At 36.3% G+C, this 19,860-nt stretch overlaps 1 protein-coding gene across 14 annotated transcripts in view; it reads right to left on the reverse strand.

Annotated features, from left to right (window-relative positions):
- Positions 1-19,824, reverse strand: part of LOC106876198 (nuclear receptor-binding protein) — a 126,581-nt gene extending 106,757 nt beyond the window's left edge. For all 14 annotated transcript variants that reach the window (XM_014924653.3, XM_014924643.3, XM_014924652.3 and 11 more), the window contains exons 1-2: positions 19,393-19,824; positions 2,701-2,823 (exon numbers count right to left, since the gene is read on the reverse strand). In XM_014924653.3, coding sequence (XP_014780139.1) covers positions 2,701-2,823; positions 19,393-19,518 — 249 coding nt within the window. In that variant the 5' untranslated portion in view covers positions 19,519-19,824. The remainder of the gene's footprint in view (positions 1-2,700; positions 2,824-19,392) is intronic.
- Between the last annotated feature and the right edge of the window lie 36 nt (positions 19,825-19,860).

Raw genomic sequence — 19,860 nt, forward strand, 5'->3', positions numbered from 1 at the left:
AGACTTCTCTGTTGGCTTGAGTTCTTTTACTGGTTCATAGTGAAGGTAGACATCACTATGGTGATGTTGGTGATACTGTCTGGATGACAGTGGTAGTAATGATGGCGAATGGTGGTAACAATAACATCTAATATGGTGATAGTATTGATGTTAGTAATGGAAGTGTGAGTGGTAATAACAATATGAATGATTATGATCGCAACAACAAACAGCTGGAACAATAACCATGCAAGTACTTAATTATGAATTCAGATGAAGAAACAAGTTTAATAAATTATTTGAATATAGCCGAGTTAATTAGTCATTATGAATGTTGACAAACAAGTAGTGCTTGGTAGATGGAAGATGACAGTTACAAGAGTGATATTTCAAATATTTATCATTTATGTTTAATGCAAAAGTCATTGGTCATGGCGAACTGTTTTTTGGCATATGCGCATATATACAGATAAGATGTTTGATTTCTGTAACAATGGCTTCTCACATTGGTACCAGACTACAAAATCAGGTCACAAGTCAATTAAATTGACAGTAACCAGTGAAAGCTTGATAAGTGTTTTATTAACCCTAGAGGATTGAAAGATAAGGTTCACAGGATTTGAATTCAGAATGCAGAGGAATTAAACTAAAGACTGTAAGGTCTTTAGTCGCATACTACCATTCCATATTTCTGTGGACAGAAATAATTTCTATCTTAAACATTAAAAACACCATATCCAAGTATCCCACATGGATAAGAAATGACTTAATCAGATTCCAACTGAATGTTTCTACAGATGATAGTTAATTCTTGCACCAAGCAAGTATAATAATGATTTCTTGCGATGACACAAAAAGATACAGATGTAGGGGAGATACACTGAATTAACCCCAGTACATACCTGGTACTTGTTTCATTAACTTCTATGTTAATCATAATTGTTTCTTATATAAGTACAAGGATAGAAATTTTTTAGGGATAAGGTTAGTTAATTAAATAAGCTTCTGTACAGGATTGGTGTATTATTTATTGACTTCTGCTAAAATTTGAAATCAATAATTATGGTAATTATTTCTACCCATTCCCCCAATCCAATCCTTTGTATCACTTCTCTTATATTCACTTTCCTGTAAGCTGAGGGTACACTCCGACACATCTTCACCATCATCTCTCTTTTCCAACTGGGGTAACCATGCATCTCCTCTACAACAAGACATCTGTTCCTGTCCTATTATACTTATACTTTTCATCACACAGCATAAAGCCATTTCCCTCAACACTACACTCCGCTTAGTTGAAGATTGGAAACTCACAATATTGTTTGTATAATGGTGATATTCATTTAGAGCCATCACATGAAGCTAAAATAAACGTACATACATATATACACAACCACATAAGCTTCTTTCAGTTACCACCTACCAAATCCATTCACAAGGCTTTGGTCAACTTAGGACTATAGTAGAGGACATTTTCCCAAGATGCAGTGAAGTGGAACTGAACCTGAGACCACATGGCTGGGAAGCACCTTTATCAACAACACAGCCATGACTGTGCTTATAGCTATCCTTCCAACTGATAAAGAGCTGCTTGTGATCAATGGAACAAAGACATATAAAACTCACAGTCACTGAAACAATAAGGGAATTTGAACATGGTTACTTAACCTGCTCAATGCAATAGCCAAATGTTCAAACACTGACATTGCACATCTTAAGACATCAAACTTAAAATAAGGAGAATCGGTGAGTTTATGTTTGGAAATGGAAATTTTTCAAGACAAATTACTTGGTGGTCTAATTCATTTTGGTGCTCCAGCCCTTTTCTTTACTCCTAATATAAAGTTGCATGCTGACCTCACTGGTGCCAATGGCATGAAAGAAGCACTAAGTACATGTCGTGAAGCGGTTAGCATTAACAAGGGCATCCAACCATAGAAAACAGTGGAGCATGATGCAGTCCGTGGACCCATTGGATCCTGTCAAACCATCCAACCCATGTCAGTATGGAACATGGATGTTGAATGATGGTGATAATAATTTATATGTATTATTAGTTAGGGTTTAGGATCAGGAGGTTATAGCTTAAAGCAGTGGTTCCCAAAGTGGGTGGTGGAAAGCTCCAAGGGGGCGTTGAAGAAAAGTGGGACAATAATGGGGTAGCGATTCATGCAAAAAGTGGGGTGATAATGGGGTAGCGATTCATGTAAAAACAACAAAATAATGGGTTCATTATGTTAAGTTTTATTTGTGAAATACAGTTGCTCTGAATTTGCTTCAGAAAGAGGTCTATGTTTGTGATGGTTAGTTGGGGTGGGGGCCCTAGGTATGTGGCCTGGGTGTCAAGGGGGCGGCAACCCAAAAAGGTTTGGGAATCACTGGTTTAAAGTCAGAGTTGGTCACAGAATAATTTTGAGAAAAGGTGGAAAGGAACCTGTAAGAAAGAAATTTATAATAGAAAAAAAACCCCTCCAGAAGTAACCAGGGTAACAAATAAAAGAGTGAACATAACTGCAAGAGAGTAAACTGGAAATAGAAGCACTAAAAAGCATTATAAGTCTTGAACAATATGTCAGTCCCATCATACACATACACAATTGTCCTGGTATCCAATCACAGAATTTAAACATCTTCACAGCCATGACAGAACTGAAAATATCTTCACTTGTATATAGAGACATCTACCAAACTAGTGAATGACATAGACCTCAGCTATCTTACCTGCTGTGCTTTAAAATTCTTCTTTTCTGAAAATTGGACCTCGTTCCATACGACTTCCATTCCCTCCTCTGTATCCATCGCCAAGAAGGCACTATCAATACCTGGAACATCTCGTTGTTCAACCTATAGAATAAGAAAAAGCAAAACAAAGTAAAACATAAATTGGTTTTTCAATATCAAAAATATTTCATCCAGCCATTGCTGCTTATGAAATGGAGCAATCTGAATGATGGCAACCTTAAATTTTCCCCCGATTATTTTTGGTCAACTTAGCTTCTGAATCTCAGTTGTCAACTAACTCTTTCTATGTTGACTGCCTGAACACAGATTTTTTTTTTTTTTGCATACTGTCACAGAAACCAAATAGTTGACAGAAACAGTTTGCTAGAGAAACCAGACTTTATTGAAAAGGATATTGCAGTACATGTTGTTCTCAAAAGTTATCTGGTCAATCTGTACATATATTGACAGAATTGGAATTGTATAATCTAATAAAACAAAGAGCAACCAGATGAAAGTAAATGCAAAACTAATCAAACAGCATAATGTTTACTAAGACCAGCACATTGTTTTACCAATTCTACACTGTAAAGTCTTGATATTCAGACATACTTGAGATATACAGTAAGGTTCATGTACAATCTTTTTTATTTCCCATCGTTTCCTTGCTTCTATCTTCTACAAGTTTGGAGTACAGAACAGTTTGTAAAATTATGTGCCACCAGGAGGAGTGAGATCTGATATTTCAGGGAGAGATCTATCAGGAAGGATTTTAAATGGAAACTTTGGGGTGAGGGATTTTCTTACCTATGCATTACATTAAGGCCCCTAAGAAAAGTCTAGGATTTTGTCTATCTACATCAAAGATGAGTGGCTAATGTTCAAAAGATTTTTCAACTCCCAGGAGAAGCCTTGCTTCATTAATTCTAAGAAGTAATCTAATTCTATAACAGAAAATGGAATGAGAAACCATTTAATCCCTTTGCCGCCTGACTGGCCTTCGTGCCGGTGGCACGTAAAAGCACCCACTACACTCCTGGAGTGGTTGGCGTTAGGAAGGGCATCCAGCTGTAGAAACTCTGCCAAATCAGATTGGAGTCTGGTGTAGCCATCTGGTCTCACCAGTCCTCAGTCAAATCGTCCAACCCATGCTAGCATGGAAAGCAGACGTTAAACGACAATGATGATGATAGTAATCCATCTGAGATTTCTCAAAGTATTTATCTTAAAATGAAAATCTAAAACATGAAGGATAATTTCAGATTGTCTATACAGACATAAGGAGAGCTTCTATTGAACAGATAGAAATGGTAGCAAAATGTCCCTTCGGATATTGTCTTGGGTTCCCAGCACACAGATGACAGAATAGGCAAAGATGGAATGTCTTTGATCATCGATCTGCTCAGTAATTTACTTCAGCAAAACAACCAATCCCAAAACAGAAAGAGTTTCTGTGGAGATCACTTGCCCATGTGAAAATAGTACCCCAAATCTCCACCAAATCACAACCTACTTTGAATAATGTAGACTTAAATGTACTAAGTCTAAAAACAAGACTGGCTGGTCATGGCCGGAACACCTTTGATCATGAGCCTACTGGATGATGGCCAGGTTGAGGTTGGGGATAAATATATAGAATGTCATGCATCAAAAATCTAATTAGGAATAGTAATTAAATTAAATGAAGAAGAGAACATTAACTGAATGGCAAACATTATATTAAGTCATTTCAGCAAGCACTGGATCAGATTCTGGATATGGGATTAAACTTCGACAACATAAGGTAGGAAGATAAAAGAAACAGAAATTCAAGTTATCCGCTTTCATTATTACTTTTTAAATATTACACATGGGAAGACACAATATAAGAGAATTGTATATAAGAAATTATTGATCTATATTTTGAGCGTGTGATTCGTTTTAGTTTCCCTGGAATATGACTGGTTAATGCAAAAAGACCACCCACCATCACTTCAGCAGTGAAAAAAAACACCACTGAATGCTGGAGTGGCTGGACTGCACCCACCCAAAACCCTGAGAACAACAATCAGGTAAAGGAAATAATTTAATCATTATCTATACTATATATAAAACAGAGATGTGTGTGTAATCGCTTTTCACGTGAAATCAACTTCACCAAATGCTTCTATACTTGTAATGCATGAATAATTTGACCTCGGATAAATCTTAGGCTCTTCATCTGATTTTTTTAATTAAAAATAAATAATATTGCTTTATATTTAAGATTCACTTCTTTAAAAAGGTTCCTCAATGTCAACTTCCGGTATTGACGTAACAACCGCAAAAAGCTTCACTCTCTATTTTGTGTGTTCGTGAGTATGAGAGAGAGAGAGAGAGAGAGAGAGAGAGAGAGAGAGAGAGATAGAGAGTAAATACTACATACACACCGCTCTCTCACTCTGTCTCACACACATACACACACCCCCCTTGACTCACTCACACTCCGTCTCTTACAAACACACATACATAAATGTATACAAACATATTGATAAAGACACACGTGTGTATGCGCGCGCGTGCGTGTTTGTAAGAGACAGAGTGTGAGTGAGTCAAGGGCTGTGTTGTCATATGCATACATCCAAAGATGTATGTATATTTATGCATGTACGTATACATGACAACAAACCTCTCTCTCTCACTCACACTGTCTCTTACAAACACACACATACATAAATGTATACAAACATATTTACAAAGACACACGTGTGTATGCGCACGCGCGTGCGTGTGTGTGGGGGGTTCCACAATCACCATTTATTTCAATTACTCTTGTGAGGATATTCACGTAAATCATTTTTTTCATCTAATCCCCATTTTAATTTTCGTAAAAGTTTCCAAGTACCAATGAGGCTTTTTGGCACATCTTCAATTTTCCCCATTCATGAGAGGCACCAGCCATCATTCATCTGAGAGTCCATCTACAGAATGTCCTCAAATTTCTATACAGCATATTTTGCCTTTTTGTCTTCAAGTATATAAGCAACAATTTCATTCCCAAGCAATGCCGGGTGCCCCTGCTAGTTATTAATAAAGAAATCATTATATAAACCATACATCCAAACTTAGGCATGACAATGGAAAATGCTTAGTGGTAAAAGATGCAATAATCTAAAATTTGATATCACTATCTACATTATCACTACATCTGTATATGTAACCAAAGTGCATATCAACCTTTTGAATAAATCTAAAATGAGAGTAATATCTTAATAATTTCGATTTTAGTATATTTTGTTTAAAACTGTTGCTCTGAAAACCATCTTTGCTCAAAACCTACAGCTCACTTTGTGCAGCTTTCAGTAACAGCTTGCAACTCTGCTTTTACTTCCTGTCTCAACTTTAAATTTAGATTTACTTCATGACCAAGTAATCTAGTGATTATAATTTTAAAGAAACAAATGAAATATTTCACTATTTCCTGACTATTCATTTCCTGGTAACTGTAATTTTGCAAATTTTTTTTTCACTTCCCTTAAAATTTAGTAAAGGAGAACACATTGGAGATTGCTGTCCTTATCCCCCACCCCTGTGTGTGTGTGTGTGTGTGTGTGTGTGTGTGTGAGTGAGTGAGAGAGAGAGAGAGAGAGAGAGTAAAAAGAGAGAGAAAAGAAAAACAACTTTCCATTTTCTGATAATTAAGTCATTTCACTAAATTTTCTTTATTTCTCTTAACAGTGAGTGGACAATCTTGTCCTAGTCCTTTCTTTCTCTCTGTCTCTCATATGTGTGAGTGTGTGTGGAGACAGAAAAGGAAAAAAAAAACATTTATATACAGAGAGTGAGGACATTTTTCAGTTTAAATAATTTATATTGATTTGATAGAATTGATAATATGTAACATTAACCAAGCAGGTGAGTTTGGCAGAATTGTTAGCACACCAAGCAAAATAGTAGCATTTCATCCATCTTTATGTTCTGAGTTCAATTCTGTCTTTCATCCTTTCTGGATTGATAAAATAAGTACCAATTGAACATAGGGGTCGATTTAACTGACTTATCCACCCACCCCCCAAAATTGCTGGCCTTGTGCCAAAATTTGAAACCAATATATAACATCAACTGAATGTTAAATTCATACAATTTAGTCAGATCATAAATAAATATCGAGAAAGCAAAAGATTGAATGAGAATATATAAACGAGCATGAATGAATGAACAAGTGAATAAATCAGAACAAACGAATAAGTGACCGAGATAACAATGAGTGAATGAGATAATGAGACAAAAGGAGAAAGAAATAGTAAGCCATTGAGCAAATGCCTTTTCCTCATTGCATAATTATTTCTAATTAGGTATTTAATGCCCCTGACTTAACTATTGTTTTTCATACAGATGGCGTCTTTGAATTATTTATATTAATAAACATGGGGTACACACACACTTATCTGAATGTGTTGGGTATTCTAGCTGAACATAACAAAAATAATGACTATAACCAAAACATCTTTAGAAATAATACATTCAATTCAATGGTGATAGCAGTGTGTGAGAGAGGAAAGTTAAAAACAACACAAGGAAAATGAAGCATCAGATGTGTTTGTATCTCTTGAGATCTGACAATGCTTTCACAGCCACCAGATACCTAACATATCAAATTCTCTCCAATTACTACTCACTGCGAACTTTCCAGTTACAGTATACCCATCATACAATAGCTTCCTCTCTATTGTCTTGAATAATCAGGAAGTGTGAATTAAATAAATAAAAAAAAAAGGGCGAAGCTTTTTTCAAGTCTGATTAAAGATGGGAAGACCACAACCGGAACATCTCAAAACTCACACTCATACCTAATTTAAGACCACTGCTTGGTTCTTGGGTGCATCCATTTATCATAGTTCACTCTGCAACACGCATTTTGTTCCCTCTCTCCCACAATTTTTTCTGCAGATATTGACTTGGTTTCAATTTTACCAGGCTGGAAGAGCCTGCAAAAGTTCAAGGACAACTCTCCTATCCTAAATTCACATACATTGCAAACAGTTCATATCATATATAATCTTATACTTGTTTCAATCACTGGACTGCAGCCATGCTGGGGCACGTGCCTCCAGTACTTATTTTCAACGACTGGTATTTAGCCTACATGTCTCATGTGCCAAACCAATAAGTTATGGGGATGTAAAAAAAACTCACACCAGTTGTCAAGTGGTGGGTGAAACACACACACACACACACACACACAAATGAAAGACAGTTTCTATCGACCAAATTCACTCTCAAGGCATTGGTCACCTCGGTGCTACAGCAGGAGACACATAATGGGACTGAACCTGAAATCATATGACTGCAAAGCAAGATTCTTAACCACAGCCATATACATACATATGTATATTCATGTTGGTGCTCAAGCAAGCTCACAATCCAACGACTGAAACAAATAAAAGAATAAAAGAACATGTATATATATATATATACACGTGCACACACACACACACATGTAAGATGAATATGAAAATTGAAGAGTGGAAGAGCAAAATTATAAAAATTATAAAGTGATGATTCCTGGTTAGATCAAGAAAATAGTCAGAACAAGGTGGTAGCTCAAGTCTCATATGAAAAAGATAAAGATCCTAAAGAAAAGAATTCTCAAAATACTGCTTGAATTTAATACATAATCACTTTATACCAGAGAAATAAAGTATATAAAGAATGATAGTTTAACCATTTAGCATTCAAACCAGTCATGTCTGATCTAAATATTCCACTTGTTTTATGGTCAAACCAGCCCAGATCTGGCTTCTCATACTAATCCTATACTGTCATTCTAAAAATAAACAATCACATCATTGAAATCTCAAAGCTACAAGATAATGCATGATTAATTCAAAAGAATGTGATAAAATAAGCATTACATTTGACAAAATATTCTGAATGCTATAAAGGGTTAAATGTTCTGTAAAATAATTTTTACTTTTTCACCCGTTTTGACCCATGAGAGAAATGCCAATTCCAGACAAATATATCCATAAAGAATGACAAAGTCAAAGAGACAATGTGAAATTAATTTGATAACTCTCCCTCCTCCACACAAACATCTATGGACTTAAGTTTAAGCATATTCTACCATAACTCAAACCACATGTCATTCCTTTTACACCTGTTGATCCATTCTCAGATAGACAAGAAATGCAAAGTAAACCATGAAAATGTGACCAACTCCAGTGGATTTTATTTTGTATTTTAAATCTGAAATACCATTTTCTTTTATCCTTCAGCTAGGAGGCAGGGCAATGCTCAAGACCCTTTCACAGAGAACCAAGACAAGTGGGAGAAATGAAGGAAGGTACTTTCAAACAAGAGGCCTGATTTCAATGCATACAATAGAGTAGGCTCCACTAAAAGTACTGAAGAAGTCAGGTGGAGGTGTTAAACTAGGTGATGGATTAAATCTACCACCAAATTAGACAATATTGAGATTTGAACTCAGAAAGTAAAAAGCTGGAACAAATACCATAAAGGTAACCAGTCTAATGTTCTTGCTGTTCAGCCAATTCACTACCTTGAATTTGTACTTTTTTTATTGACCCCAAAAGGAAGAAAAGCAAAGTCAACCTTAGTATGGTTTGAACTCAGCAAAGCACTGTAACCAATGCTTTAACAATACTGCCAATTCACAGACTACATGGTTGCAATTTGAGAGAGAGAGAGAGCATGTAGAATTCATTCGTATGATTAATGTCAGTTTCGTTATTTGGACGATTAGCTGAGTCCTCTCCAAGACAGTTACAGTCATCCTAGCAACAATCTTATCAAGAATAAAACATTTTAACTGACAGTTTAATTTAGCCTCAGAAGATTCCTGCCTTTATTAATCTGCCAGTAGTGTCTACCTCAGTTGATTGCCAAGTAATATTGTATATTATAAGAAAATGACGCATGTTTCAGAGGAATTTTGGACAGAGCCCAGTTGCCTTTCAATAATAAGCTAATACTTTTAGTTTTCTTTAGAAACTAAGATTTTTGTTTTTTATAAAATCTGTACCTAATTTTTTGTTCTTTCCCTGTTTAACACACATTTCCATGGTACACTAAGTTGGATGGGTTTTCATATTCAGTTGTTTTCACAACTTGTTAGGGATTTATCCTTTACTATTGTCATAAGCAGGATTCAAACCAGTGTTGTAGCAGACTTAATACTGATGAATTAATATTTCTCTTAGCATTACCTATTCAGTCATCAAATGGAAATGGCTTGGATTCTTCAATTGCACTGTCTGCTACATTTTCAGTAACATACCTAGCCTAAAAATGTCTCTGCAGTTGTGAGCTGAGAAGCAGCAGTCATCATTAAATACCCACCTTCATATCAAAAGAAATAACTTTGAACATTAACAATAGAAAAACACCAATGAAGACAAAGCATAGAGGTTAATGCTTCTCAAAGTGGGCAGTAGCATCCATAAGATGCAATGGAAAATTTCATATGAGTACTGGGGACAAAGGGAGTAGCAAGAAGGTGATAGTTGTATCTGGACAACTTTTTTTTAGTTATGGGTACAGATGTAAGCATGGCTGTATGGTTAAGAAGCTTGTTTCCCAACCATATTGTCTTGGGTTTGGTCCCACAGCAAGGCACCTTGGGCAAGTGTTTTCTTCTATAGCCTTGTGAATGGATTTGGTAGATGGAAACTGAAAGAAGCCCATCATATATATATATATATATATGTACATGTGAGTGTATATGTGTGTGTGTATGTTTGTGTGCAACCTTGTCTTGACATTACATGATGGTTGTAAATGAGCATCACCAGTGTGTAAACTAGACCATTAGTTTCCAGTCGTCTCTGGAAAACATGTCTAGTTACAGGAAAATATTGCCTGTCTTGGAAACAGGTAGGAATTGGTGACAGGAAGGATACCTGGCCATAGAAAATATGCTTTAACAAATTCCATCTGACCCATGCAAGCATGGAAAAGTGGATGTTTAATGATAAGGATGTCACTTATTTAAATAAGCATTGTCACAATATGTGACTATTTCTATACATGCAATAAAAACAGCTCTTAAATTTTAATAAGCAAAGAAACACATTTGTGATGAGATTAGCACATTTTACTTTCTAAAACAAAAATCACTAGCTGAGGGATTGGCTCATATGACTTTAAAAAAAGTTAATTGCATATCATCTTCATAGCAGTTAACAGAGATATCTACAATCAAAGCACATGTCAAAGATCATATTATATAACTGGAATGCCTAATAAACCAACACTTCAGCTTTTCATGCTTCTCATGACAATCTGTTGCCAAAACAGCTCGCTGCTTCACCTGACATCATCAAACAGTTTCTCATTTTTCATGTCTGAAAATTTTCCAGTAATAATACATTAACTGAAGCTGTTTAAATACAATCAAATACCATCTACTGCATTATAGAGGAAATTAGCTTTATACAAGTTAACTACTGAACCTCTATGTCACTTGACCTGTCAAAATTAGCAGCCAAATCTGCCACAAATCATACCCTACTGTTTTTTTTGTTTCTTAAAAAAAAAAAAAAAAGTAATGTGAAATACAAAGAGAAGGTGAACAATGGCTTGAATGTGTTTGATGACAGGGTTTTACCTGGAGATACATAACAGCAAAAATTTGGTTTACTTTTAAAAAGAAGAAAATAAGGAATTGTGGTCATACACATATATGCAATTACACAGCACTCCTGCTGCTTACCGCACCCCTCTATTTCCCCTAACTTATGGCTCCTTGCTCACCCACCCTTCAACCCAACCCATTCTGGCAGTTTGTCTCCCCACCCTGTCATTCTCCTTTCCATATGAACTTGCAAACTGTTTCATCAACTTGCCTTGCAGAGCCACCTAGGTACTTCATCACCATTATGGGTGAGCAAGGAGCCATAAGTTAGGAGAAATAGAAGGGTGCTGAAGAGAGTGGGTGGGGTAAGCAGCAGGAGTGGTGTGTAATTGCATATATGTGTGTGACCACAATTCCTTATTTTCATCATCATCATCATCGTCGTTTAACGTCCGCTTTCCATGCTAGCATGGGTTGGACGATTTGACTGAGGACTGGTGGACCAGGAGGCGACACCAGGCTCCAATCTGATTTGGCAGAGTTTCTACAGCTGGATGCCCTTCCTAACGCTTCTTTTAAAAAGTAAACCAAACTTTTGCTGTTATGTATCTTGTAGCTCCAGTTGCTTATTTCCTCTTTCTCTCCCCTTGCCCTACTAGATGTGAATAGCCAAAGTGGATCCTCTACAAGAACATGTGCTGTCCCCACCCACTTCTCATAGTTCAATGCCCTCATCCACTAGCATGAAGCTGAATAACAACCTCAATAGTGCAGGTGGTATAAATACAAAAAAAAAAAAAAAGCATCTGTCTATGTTGTAAAGTGGTTGGCATTAGGAAGGGCATTCAGTCATAGAAACTATGCCAGAAGAGATAAATCATGAAGCAATTCTTGAATATGTAGGATCTTGTCAAACCATCCGACCTATGCCAGCACATGGAGCATGGACATTAAATGATGAAGACACATGTATATATATGCATTTGTAGGAAGGGCATTGGCATTAGGAAAGGCATCCAGCTGTAGAAGCCATGCCAAATCAGACTGGAGTCTGGTGCAGTCCCTCAGCTTACCAGCCCTGGTCAAACTGTCCAAATCATGCCAGCATGGACAACAGACATTAAATGATGATGATGATGATGATGATGATGTATACATGCACATCATTATCATCATTTAATGTTTGTTTTTCAAGCTGGCATGGGTCGGATGGTCCAAAAGAAGCTGGCAAGGCAGAAAACTTTCTTGAACTCCAATGCCAGCTTTGGTACAATTTCCAGTGCACACAAGCAGCTATTTTGTTGGCAACAAAAGGTCTTTCTCCTAGAGAGACAGGCAGACTGTATTATGTTTGTGTACAAACATCAATACTACATGGTTGTGAGATGTGAGCCATGAATGTTGAAGACATGTGAAAACTAGAAAGGAACAAAGCAAATATGCTCAGTTGAATGTCATGGAAAGTGGTTGGCATTAGGAAGGGCATCCAGCCAAAGAAACCATGCAGAAGCTGACATTGGACTCAACATAGTCCTGAAAGTTCTCCATCCTACTCATATTCTAGCAACTATTCTTTCAGAACATCTTCCACTGCTAAGTAAGTTACCTAGGTAACAATAACTGCTACTTCTAGGGCACCACTTAGGCATTTGAGAAAGTCTATTTCCCATGTGTCCTCAGTGTCTATTGCTTCTGTGCAATTTGCACATACAAAGATAACTCTCTCTGTGAACCTCCCTGTGATTCCACTGCACCTTGTGTGTTAATAGCTTGTACTGGATACACTGCATTGATTTCATGCCTACACTTTCCCTCCACATTGACCTTGGTCATTTACCTAATGTGAGAAGAGTCCTGTCTGTTTTCCAATTCATCAGAACTTTGGTCTTTGACAAGTTATCTTTCATTAAAACTTGTCAAAGAACAAAGTCGTCATAAAGTCTTAATTTCTTCTGTTATGGTTTGAATGACTATGATAAATAGGAGGGGACTGAGAACTGAATCTTGATGAACTCCTGCTTGTATGTTAAATTTTTCACTGTACTCTTGGCTACATTGAGAAATACCATGTTAAGGTATGGACTCAACTTACTGACAGTATGGTTCTTAAGCCATTTGTCTACTCCTTACCTTCCAGAAATGCATTTTCAAGGATGTGGATTACTATTATGGGATCTTTTTAAATTTCTTGCAACCACTTGAATTATTTCAAATTTTCACCAGGTTATTTTCAAAAAATGTAGCTCTGATACAGTTTTGCATACTGATGTCGAAAATTACATTCATTTTCCCAAGAAATTAATAATAAAACAGTTACAAGTATTTAATCCAATCAAAGCCTTCCTTCCGAATATACTGAAAGCCATGACTCTCCCTGCGAACAGTACACACAAAACCTTTACATAGTCTCTCGACCCACTAGAAATAGCAGCCAAATCTTCCTTAAACTACACCATAATGTTTAAAAAATAACAAAATGAGATGACACATTATACTACATCTAAATTAAAGTCAATCTCCACGGATGTAACCTTTTATCGAACTTACAATCCTTAAAACACTTACTGGGCCCCACAGATCAATATTATATGCACTTTAATTTTTCTTATGATAAAATTGTAAACAAAGTTTAAAAGAAAAAAGTGGTGAAAGAATTGGTTACTAACATAGTTATTGTATGAAGTGTAGTCTTGGTGACAATGAATGAGGATATTTTTTCTCCACTACAAAACCTTGTAAAATAATTTTACCATATGAGAAAGTACATTTAATACGGATTGGAGGTCCAGTGTTTTAAGAATTGCGAGTCCCATAAAATGTGACATTCGAGAGAACTGACTTAAGGGTTATTAACACTCAACAAGTGGAAATCGCTTAGGCCTGCTATTCCTGGTAGGTCGAGAGACCAAGCAAAGGTTTTGTGTATGCTGTTTCCATAGGGACAATCGAGGGTTGGATTGGCCAAAATCATATACCTGCAACTGCTTGTAACTTTGTACATTAACAATTTTTTCCCAACCAAGCTCTTCGATCTTCTGTGATGTGATCTTTGCAGTGTGGGGTTGCGCAATGTCCTCATGAAACATCACTCCTTTTCGATTCACTAAAGCGGGTCTTTTTTCTTCAAAGCTTGCTTCAAACGCTCTAATTGCTGACAGTAGACTTGAGCATTGATTGTTGCATTAGGTGGTAACAATTCAAAGTGAATTATTCCTTTGCAATCCCACCAGATAGAGAGAAGAACCTTTTTCCCATGAAGTTCCCTTCTCGGTTGTGGTTGAGTTTTTCCCCTTTTACCAAGTCACTGTTTACAACGCTTAACATTTCGATAGAAGATCCATTTTTCGTCACCAGTCACAAGTCTATCCAAAAAGGGTGAAATGAGTTCATGAGAATAGAGAGAAGAGCTAGGGATTTGCGGTTGCTTTTGGAAAATTCATGAGGAACCTTTCCAAGTTGTTGAAGACGACGATGAACATTTGTATGGTTTGAACTAAGCTTTATTGCCAATTCTTCAACTGATAATGCAGGACTTTCTTCAAGTAATGCCTCAAGGAGCTTATCATCAAACTCAACTGGACGTCCGGTTCGATCTTCATCTTCAAGGCTGAAATCTCCACTTCTGAATTTAGCAAACCACCTTCTGCAAGTTCTTTCATTCAAGCATTCTTTCCCATAAACTGAGTGTATGCTTCGAGTCGCTTCGGCTGCAGAGTTTCCTTTTTTGTACTCATAAAGCATTATGTGCCTTAAATGCTCTTTGGATACTTCCATATTAGAAAGGGTTTAATCAAAGAAATTTTAATTCTATTATTCTATAAAATAATATTTAATTCGTTTAAATGTACACACAAATGTGTAAAAATAATTATTAAATCCATTAGACATTCTAAAATACTATTAAATTTCATTCAATTTTAAAAAAGGTAAAATCGGACAGAAATTATGGGATGACCTGATATTTGAAACATCACATTACATAATCTACAACTATCAAAAACATATTCCTAGCAAAATTTCCTTGAAGTGTATGCATTTTTCAGAAAGCTATGGGGAAACAAATTCGGGTAGGAGGGGGGGGGGGTACCAATCTACAGCTATGCCTCCTCCACATCTCATTCATATGTGTGTGTGCGTGTGTGTCAGAAAATGAGATGAAGGAATAAACGATTATCTTATGAATTTCATTAGCTTACAGCTGTTTCTGCTATAAGATGTAGTGAACTCATAGTTGAATGCCTGAGTAGCACCTTGAAGCTATAAGTTGTTACTCAATAATGAGTCTACTGCATCTTATAGCAGGAACAACTAAGCTAGTGGTCCCTGTTTCTAGTGCTATCTTTCTATTTGAGAAACCTTAAATTACATTTTAATCAATCCCAGACTGGATATCCATAACTGTTTCAGAAGCTTATCTTTTATTTAATATGTAGATAATCGTTTACTCCTTTGCCATCTCATTTTCCCATTACCACTCTGTACTCGATTAACGCTTCGTTCTGAAGCATATCGAGTCCTACACATGGTTATAAGTCCCGTAATGCCTAAGCGAAATTATGTATATTAAAGTCTGTCATACCGGCCATGATGAAATACCACAAGGTATAGAAAATACGTATTCGCCTTTATATATTTAATCCTTTATATTGAACACTCAATATTTCATCTATTCAATAAGACATTCAATACTTTATTTCATTGTACCATCCATTTTTATTTTATATTATATATTGTATATTCCATATTCTATATCCCACATTGGTTTTGCAGGAATATAGATAAAACATAAAAAACAGACAGTGTTGGAACTCTTTTAAACAAAATTATATATATATATATATATATATATATATATATGCATGTATGATCGTGTTTCCATCCACTTTTTCCATGCTGATATAGGTTGGACGAGATTCGTGAGACAGTATTCTACGGTTGAGTTGCCCTTCCTGACGTCAATGCACAACGAACGTGGTTTTCAAATAATGTACAACGAACCGTTGGTAATGCATATATTTCTCAACAAAGATAACACCCGAGAAAGAAGTTTGGTGCTGCCGGTACAGTTAAAAGGAAACTCCTAGCGATCTATTAAGTTACAGAAGGATCCAATGGGAAATTTTGAGCTATAAACGGAGTTTTAGGTTTAGCAAATAATACATATGGGTGACGAATCTAACATTCAAAACTGTGTGTGTGTGTGTGTGTGAGAGAGAGAGAAAGAGAGAGGGAGGGAGTGAAGGGTCAAATTTTTTGTCATAAAACAATAAAACCAAAACAATTCACTAAGCGAATTAGTTCGGAGAAAATGCAAAGGAAAAAAAAAAGATTCTTGTATAAAAAATGAAGAGATACACAAGAATTTACAAGGTGACCCTAAAACTTAATTTAAAATTCTAAAATATGACTGGAATTAAATATTGAGCGTGTCTTACACCAGACTCTGAATAATGTCAATGTGTGTGTGTGTGTGTTTACAACACTACGTAGCCTTGAGATTGAATGATAAAACGGAAGCAAGGAAGGGAACTGAAGCTGAGAGAGAGAGAGAGAGAGAGAGAGATGCTGTTAAGTTTCACACATGTTTGGCCCAACCCAAAGAGTGATTTCAAATAACTGAACAAGGAAAAGAACCAACGAAAATGCAGCAAATAGCTGAAGTGTATTTCCAGCTGACAAGCGAGAACAATCAGAACTGTTTAATCAATTTCGGTACCATTACTGCACAATTCTTAAATGAAACATCTTATAATCTATATTGCTTATTCACTATAGTGACAGAATTAAAGCGTATTTGTACGATTAGTGTTTAGCCTCAAGTTAGGTCTGATAGAGCAATAGACCTATGATAAAAAAAATTCCAGCCATAACCATCCAGTCTTATTTTCAGGCACAGATAAGGCATTTAGGACCACTTCACCTTCTGCAATATGCCTTTCCTTCCTTCACACACACACACACACACACACACACACAAAAAGGCAAGTTGTTATTTCGAAGGACATACGATTGCTATTTCTAGCAAGTCGAGTGACTTATTTGTAGGATTGGTATATGTGTACACACACACACACACGAATGTGTACAAGGCGAGAAATGGTGAAGGGAACAAGAAGAAAAACAGCAAGGGGACCTACTATATTTTGTGGAAAGAGTGACGAATATATTCAGCCTTGTCACATGAAATTGTATCTTGCCAGAGACCACCCTCAGCTAAACTTGATGTAAGACACGCTCTATAAAATACTTACACAATTATGCGTACACTCGCCCAACTTGCCCTCTGACAATTGCCGAAATCTATCTATCTGTCTAGTGTAGTGTTACTAAGTCAATATTATATTTCGAATCCCGCTGATGTAGACTTTGCCTTTCATCCTTTTGAGGTCGATAAAATTAGTCGTAATCATGTACTGTAGTCAATATGATCGACTACATACGACCCTCCCTCCACGTTAACAATAAATAAATGAAATAAAACTGAGGGTTTGTGCTTATGTTAGAAATTTAGACTAATTATGTTTGTTAAACATTATAAAAACGTACACATTTTTTTCTTAGATAGAAGAGCCCGTGACAACCTGGTGAGAAGAAAATATCCTCTAATCGGAGACATGACCCGAATACCTGCAACAGAAGGAACTCTGCTAAAAATACTCAAGGTGGTAACTGGGGGTAAACTGTGACGGATTAAGTTTACCACTCGAGCAGGCGATGGCCGGATTTGAACTCAGAACGCAAGGATCCACAACAAAAACCTCAAGACAATCCGATCCGACGTTTTTAAAGTCCAGCCAATCCACCGTTCTTGATTCGTAAAATCTTTTTTAACGACGCCGAAAAGATGAAAGACGAAGCTGACCTCAATGGGATTTGAACTCAGAACGCAGAGAGTCGGAACAAAATACAGCGAGGCCTTCTATCCGACTCTGCCAATTCTGACTAGGCATAGATGACAGCTTTCTAATGAGTGGGTGTATAATCAATAGATTCGATCTCGTATAACTGGTTTTTCTCTACAGTCTTGAAAGTAATAGAAAGCATAGTGGACCCTAAGTAAGATTTGAACTCAAAAGTGTATCAATGGAAAAAAAACAAAACAAAATAACACAGGCAATGAAAGATACGATCAGAGAGACCAGTCGAGTACAGGACATAGCCTTCCATCTCTGATGACACATTCCAAAGAACTTCACTGAAACACATCTACGCAGAATCATTGAGAGTCCTGTACATAGTTTCACCGTTAACAAACATGTATAAAATTAAATACTTAACATGACATGTATTTTTAATAGAACTTTCTCTCCATCTCTCCTTTCAGTCTTTACAATTTCACATAAACATTGACAAAATATTTTACATAGATCTCGTCTCTTGTCAGTAAAAAAATTCCCGATATGATACCAGTAGTAAACAATTTAGCTTATTATAATGATGCGTCAGAGTTGATCAAAAGCATTCTTGTAGTGACCATCCCATCTTTCTTCAAACATGGTATTTCTAAGACTGCATTAAGTATTTTTAATAAGGTCTGGTGTGATTTGAAAAATATTTGACTACTCTTCGTAGCGGGTCGGAAGAACCCCCTCATTTTGGCTTGTTAAATGCGTTTATATAGTTTATTTAAAGGTTGGATTCGTTGTCTAGTTATAACATACCAGAGTTCTGATATAAAACACATATAGTGTTTATTGTGATGTAGTTAGTTATAAAAGTATGATGACTGAGGGAAAAAAAACCTATCAGGAAAACATAGTACAACAATTTCATTGATGTCAATCAAGAAACTCCCGAAAACCAGCTCAAAATTTTATAATAGTTGGTGGTTCACGAACATACCATTACATTTTATCTAGTGGTGAGATATGAAGCATCGAAAAAAATTGAATTTGTCAGTAAACAAATCAAATTTTAAATGATATTTCACAATAGTGACTATGTTGTATAGATATATGCGATCAAAGCATTAAAATGAAGTTTGAATAGTTTAATAAACGTAAAACAAGCTCCCTTGCGCACACAGAGATTGTGTGTAATGTGTGTGTTAGTCCATTAATGCAAGTATACGTGTGACTTATCTGTGTAGGGATGACATGGGACAGAGACGAGAAAACATTGAAACATAGAATACTTACTTCTTCTCTACGCTTCTGCCACCTCCCACAAGGACTTTCTTCGAGAACTTCACTTAAATCATCTGATTCATCACCACTGTCCGTTTTTAAATCCGGTCGATTTTCTGCTTCAGTCTCAGCCATCATCAACAAAACACGGACTCCACCACTATCACTACCAAAAACAGAGAATTGGTAGTTGATTGCCGGCACAACTCTCAATAAATTCGATTTCCAGTCAATGAAAAAAACCAATTGTAAATTCAATAAACAGAAGTTGATATATATATCAAGAAGTCAAATCAAAAGTTGTTTGAAAGAAGAACAAGGTTGTCTTAAGTCCACCAAGCCATCCGAGAGAAAAAAAGGAAAACGTCGTTATTCTCACTTTTTAACGTCTCGGGCACTGCGTCACCTAAAGGGAGACAATCGCGTCTGGTCGAATGATACAACGGCCAATTCTGTCTGTGATTGGTAGAAAATTATGGC

The sequence above is a fragment of the Octopus bimaculoides genome, chromosome 9 (assembly GCF_046866305.1).
Source record: "Octopus bimaculoides isolate indiv1 chromosome 9, ASM4686630v1, whole genome shotgun sequence".
NCBI lineage: Eukaryota > Metazoa > Mollusca > Cephalopoda > Octopoda > Octopodidae > Octopus > Octopus bimaculoides.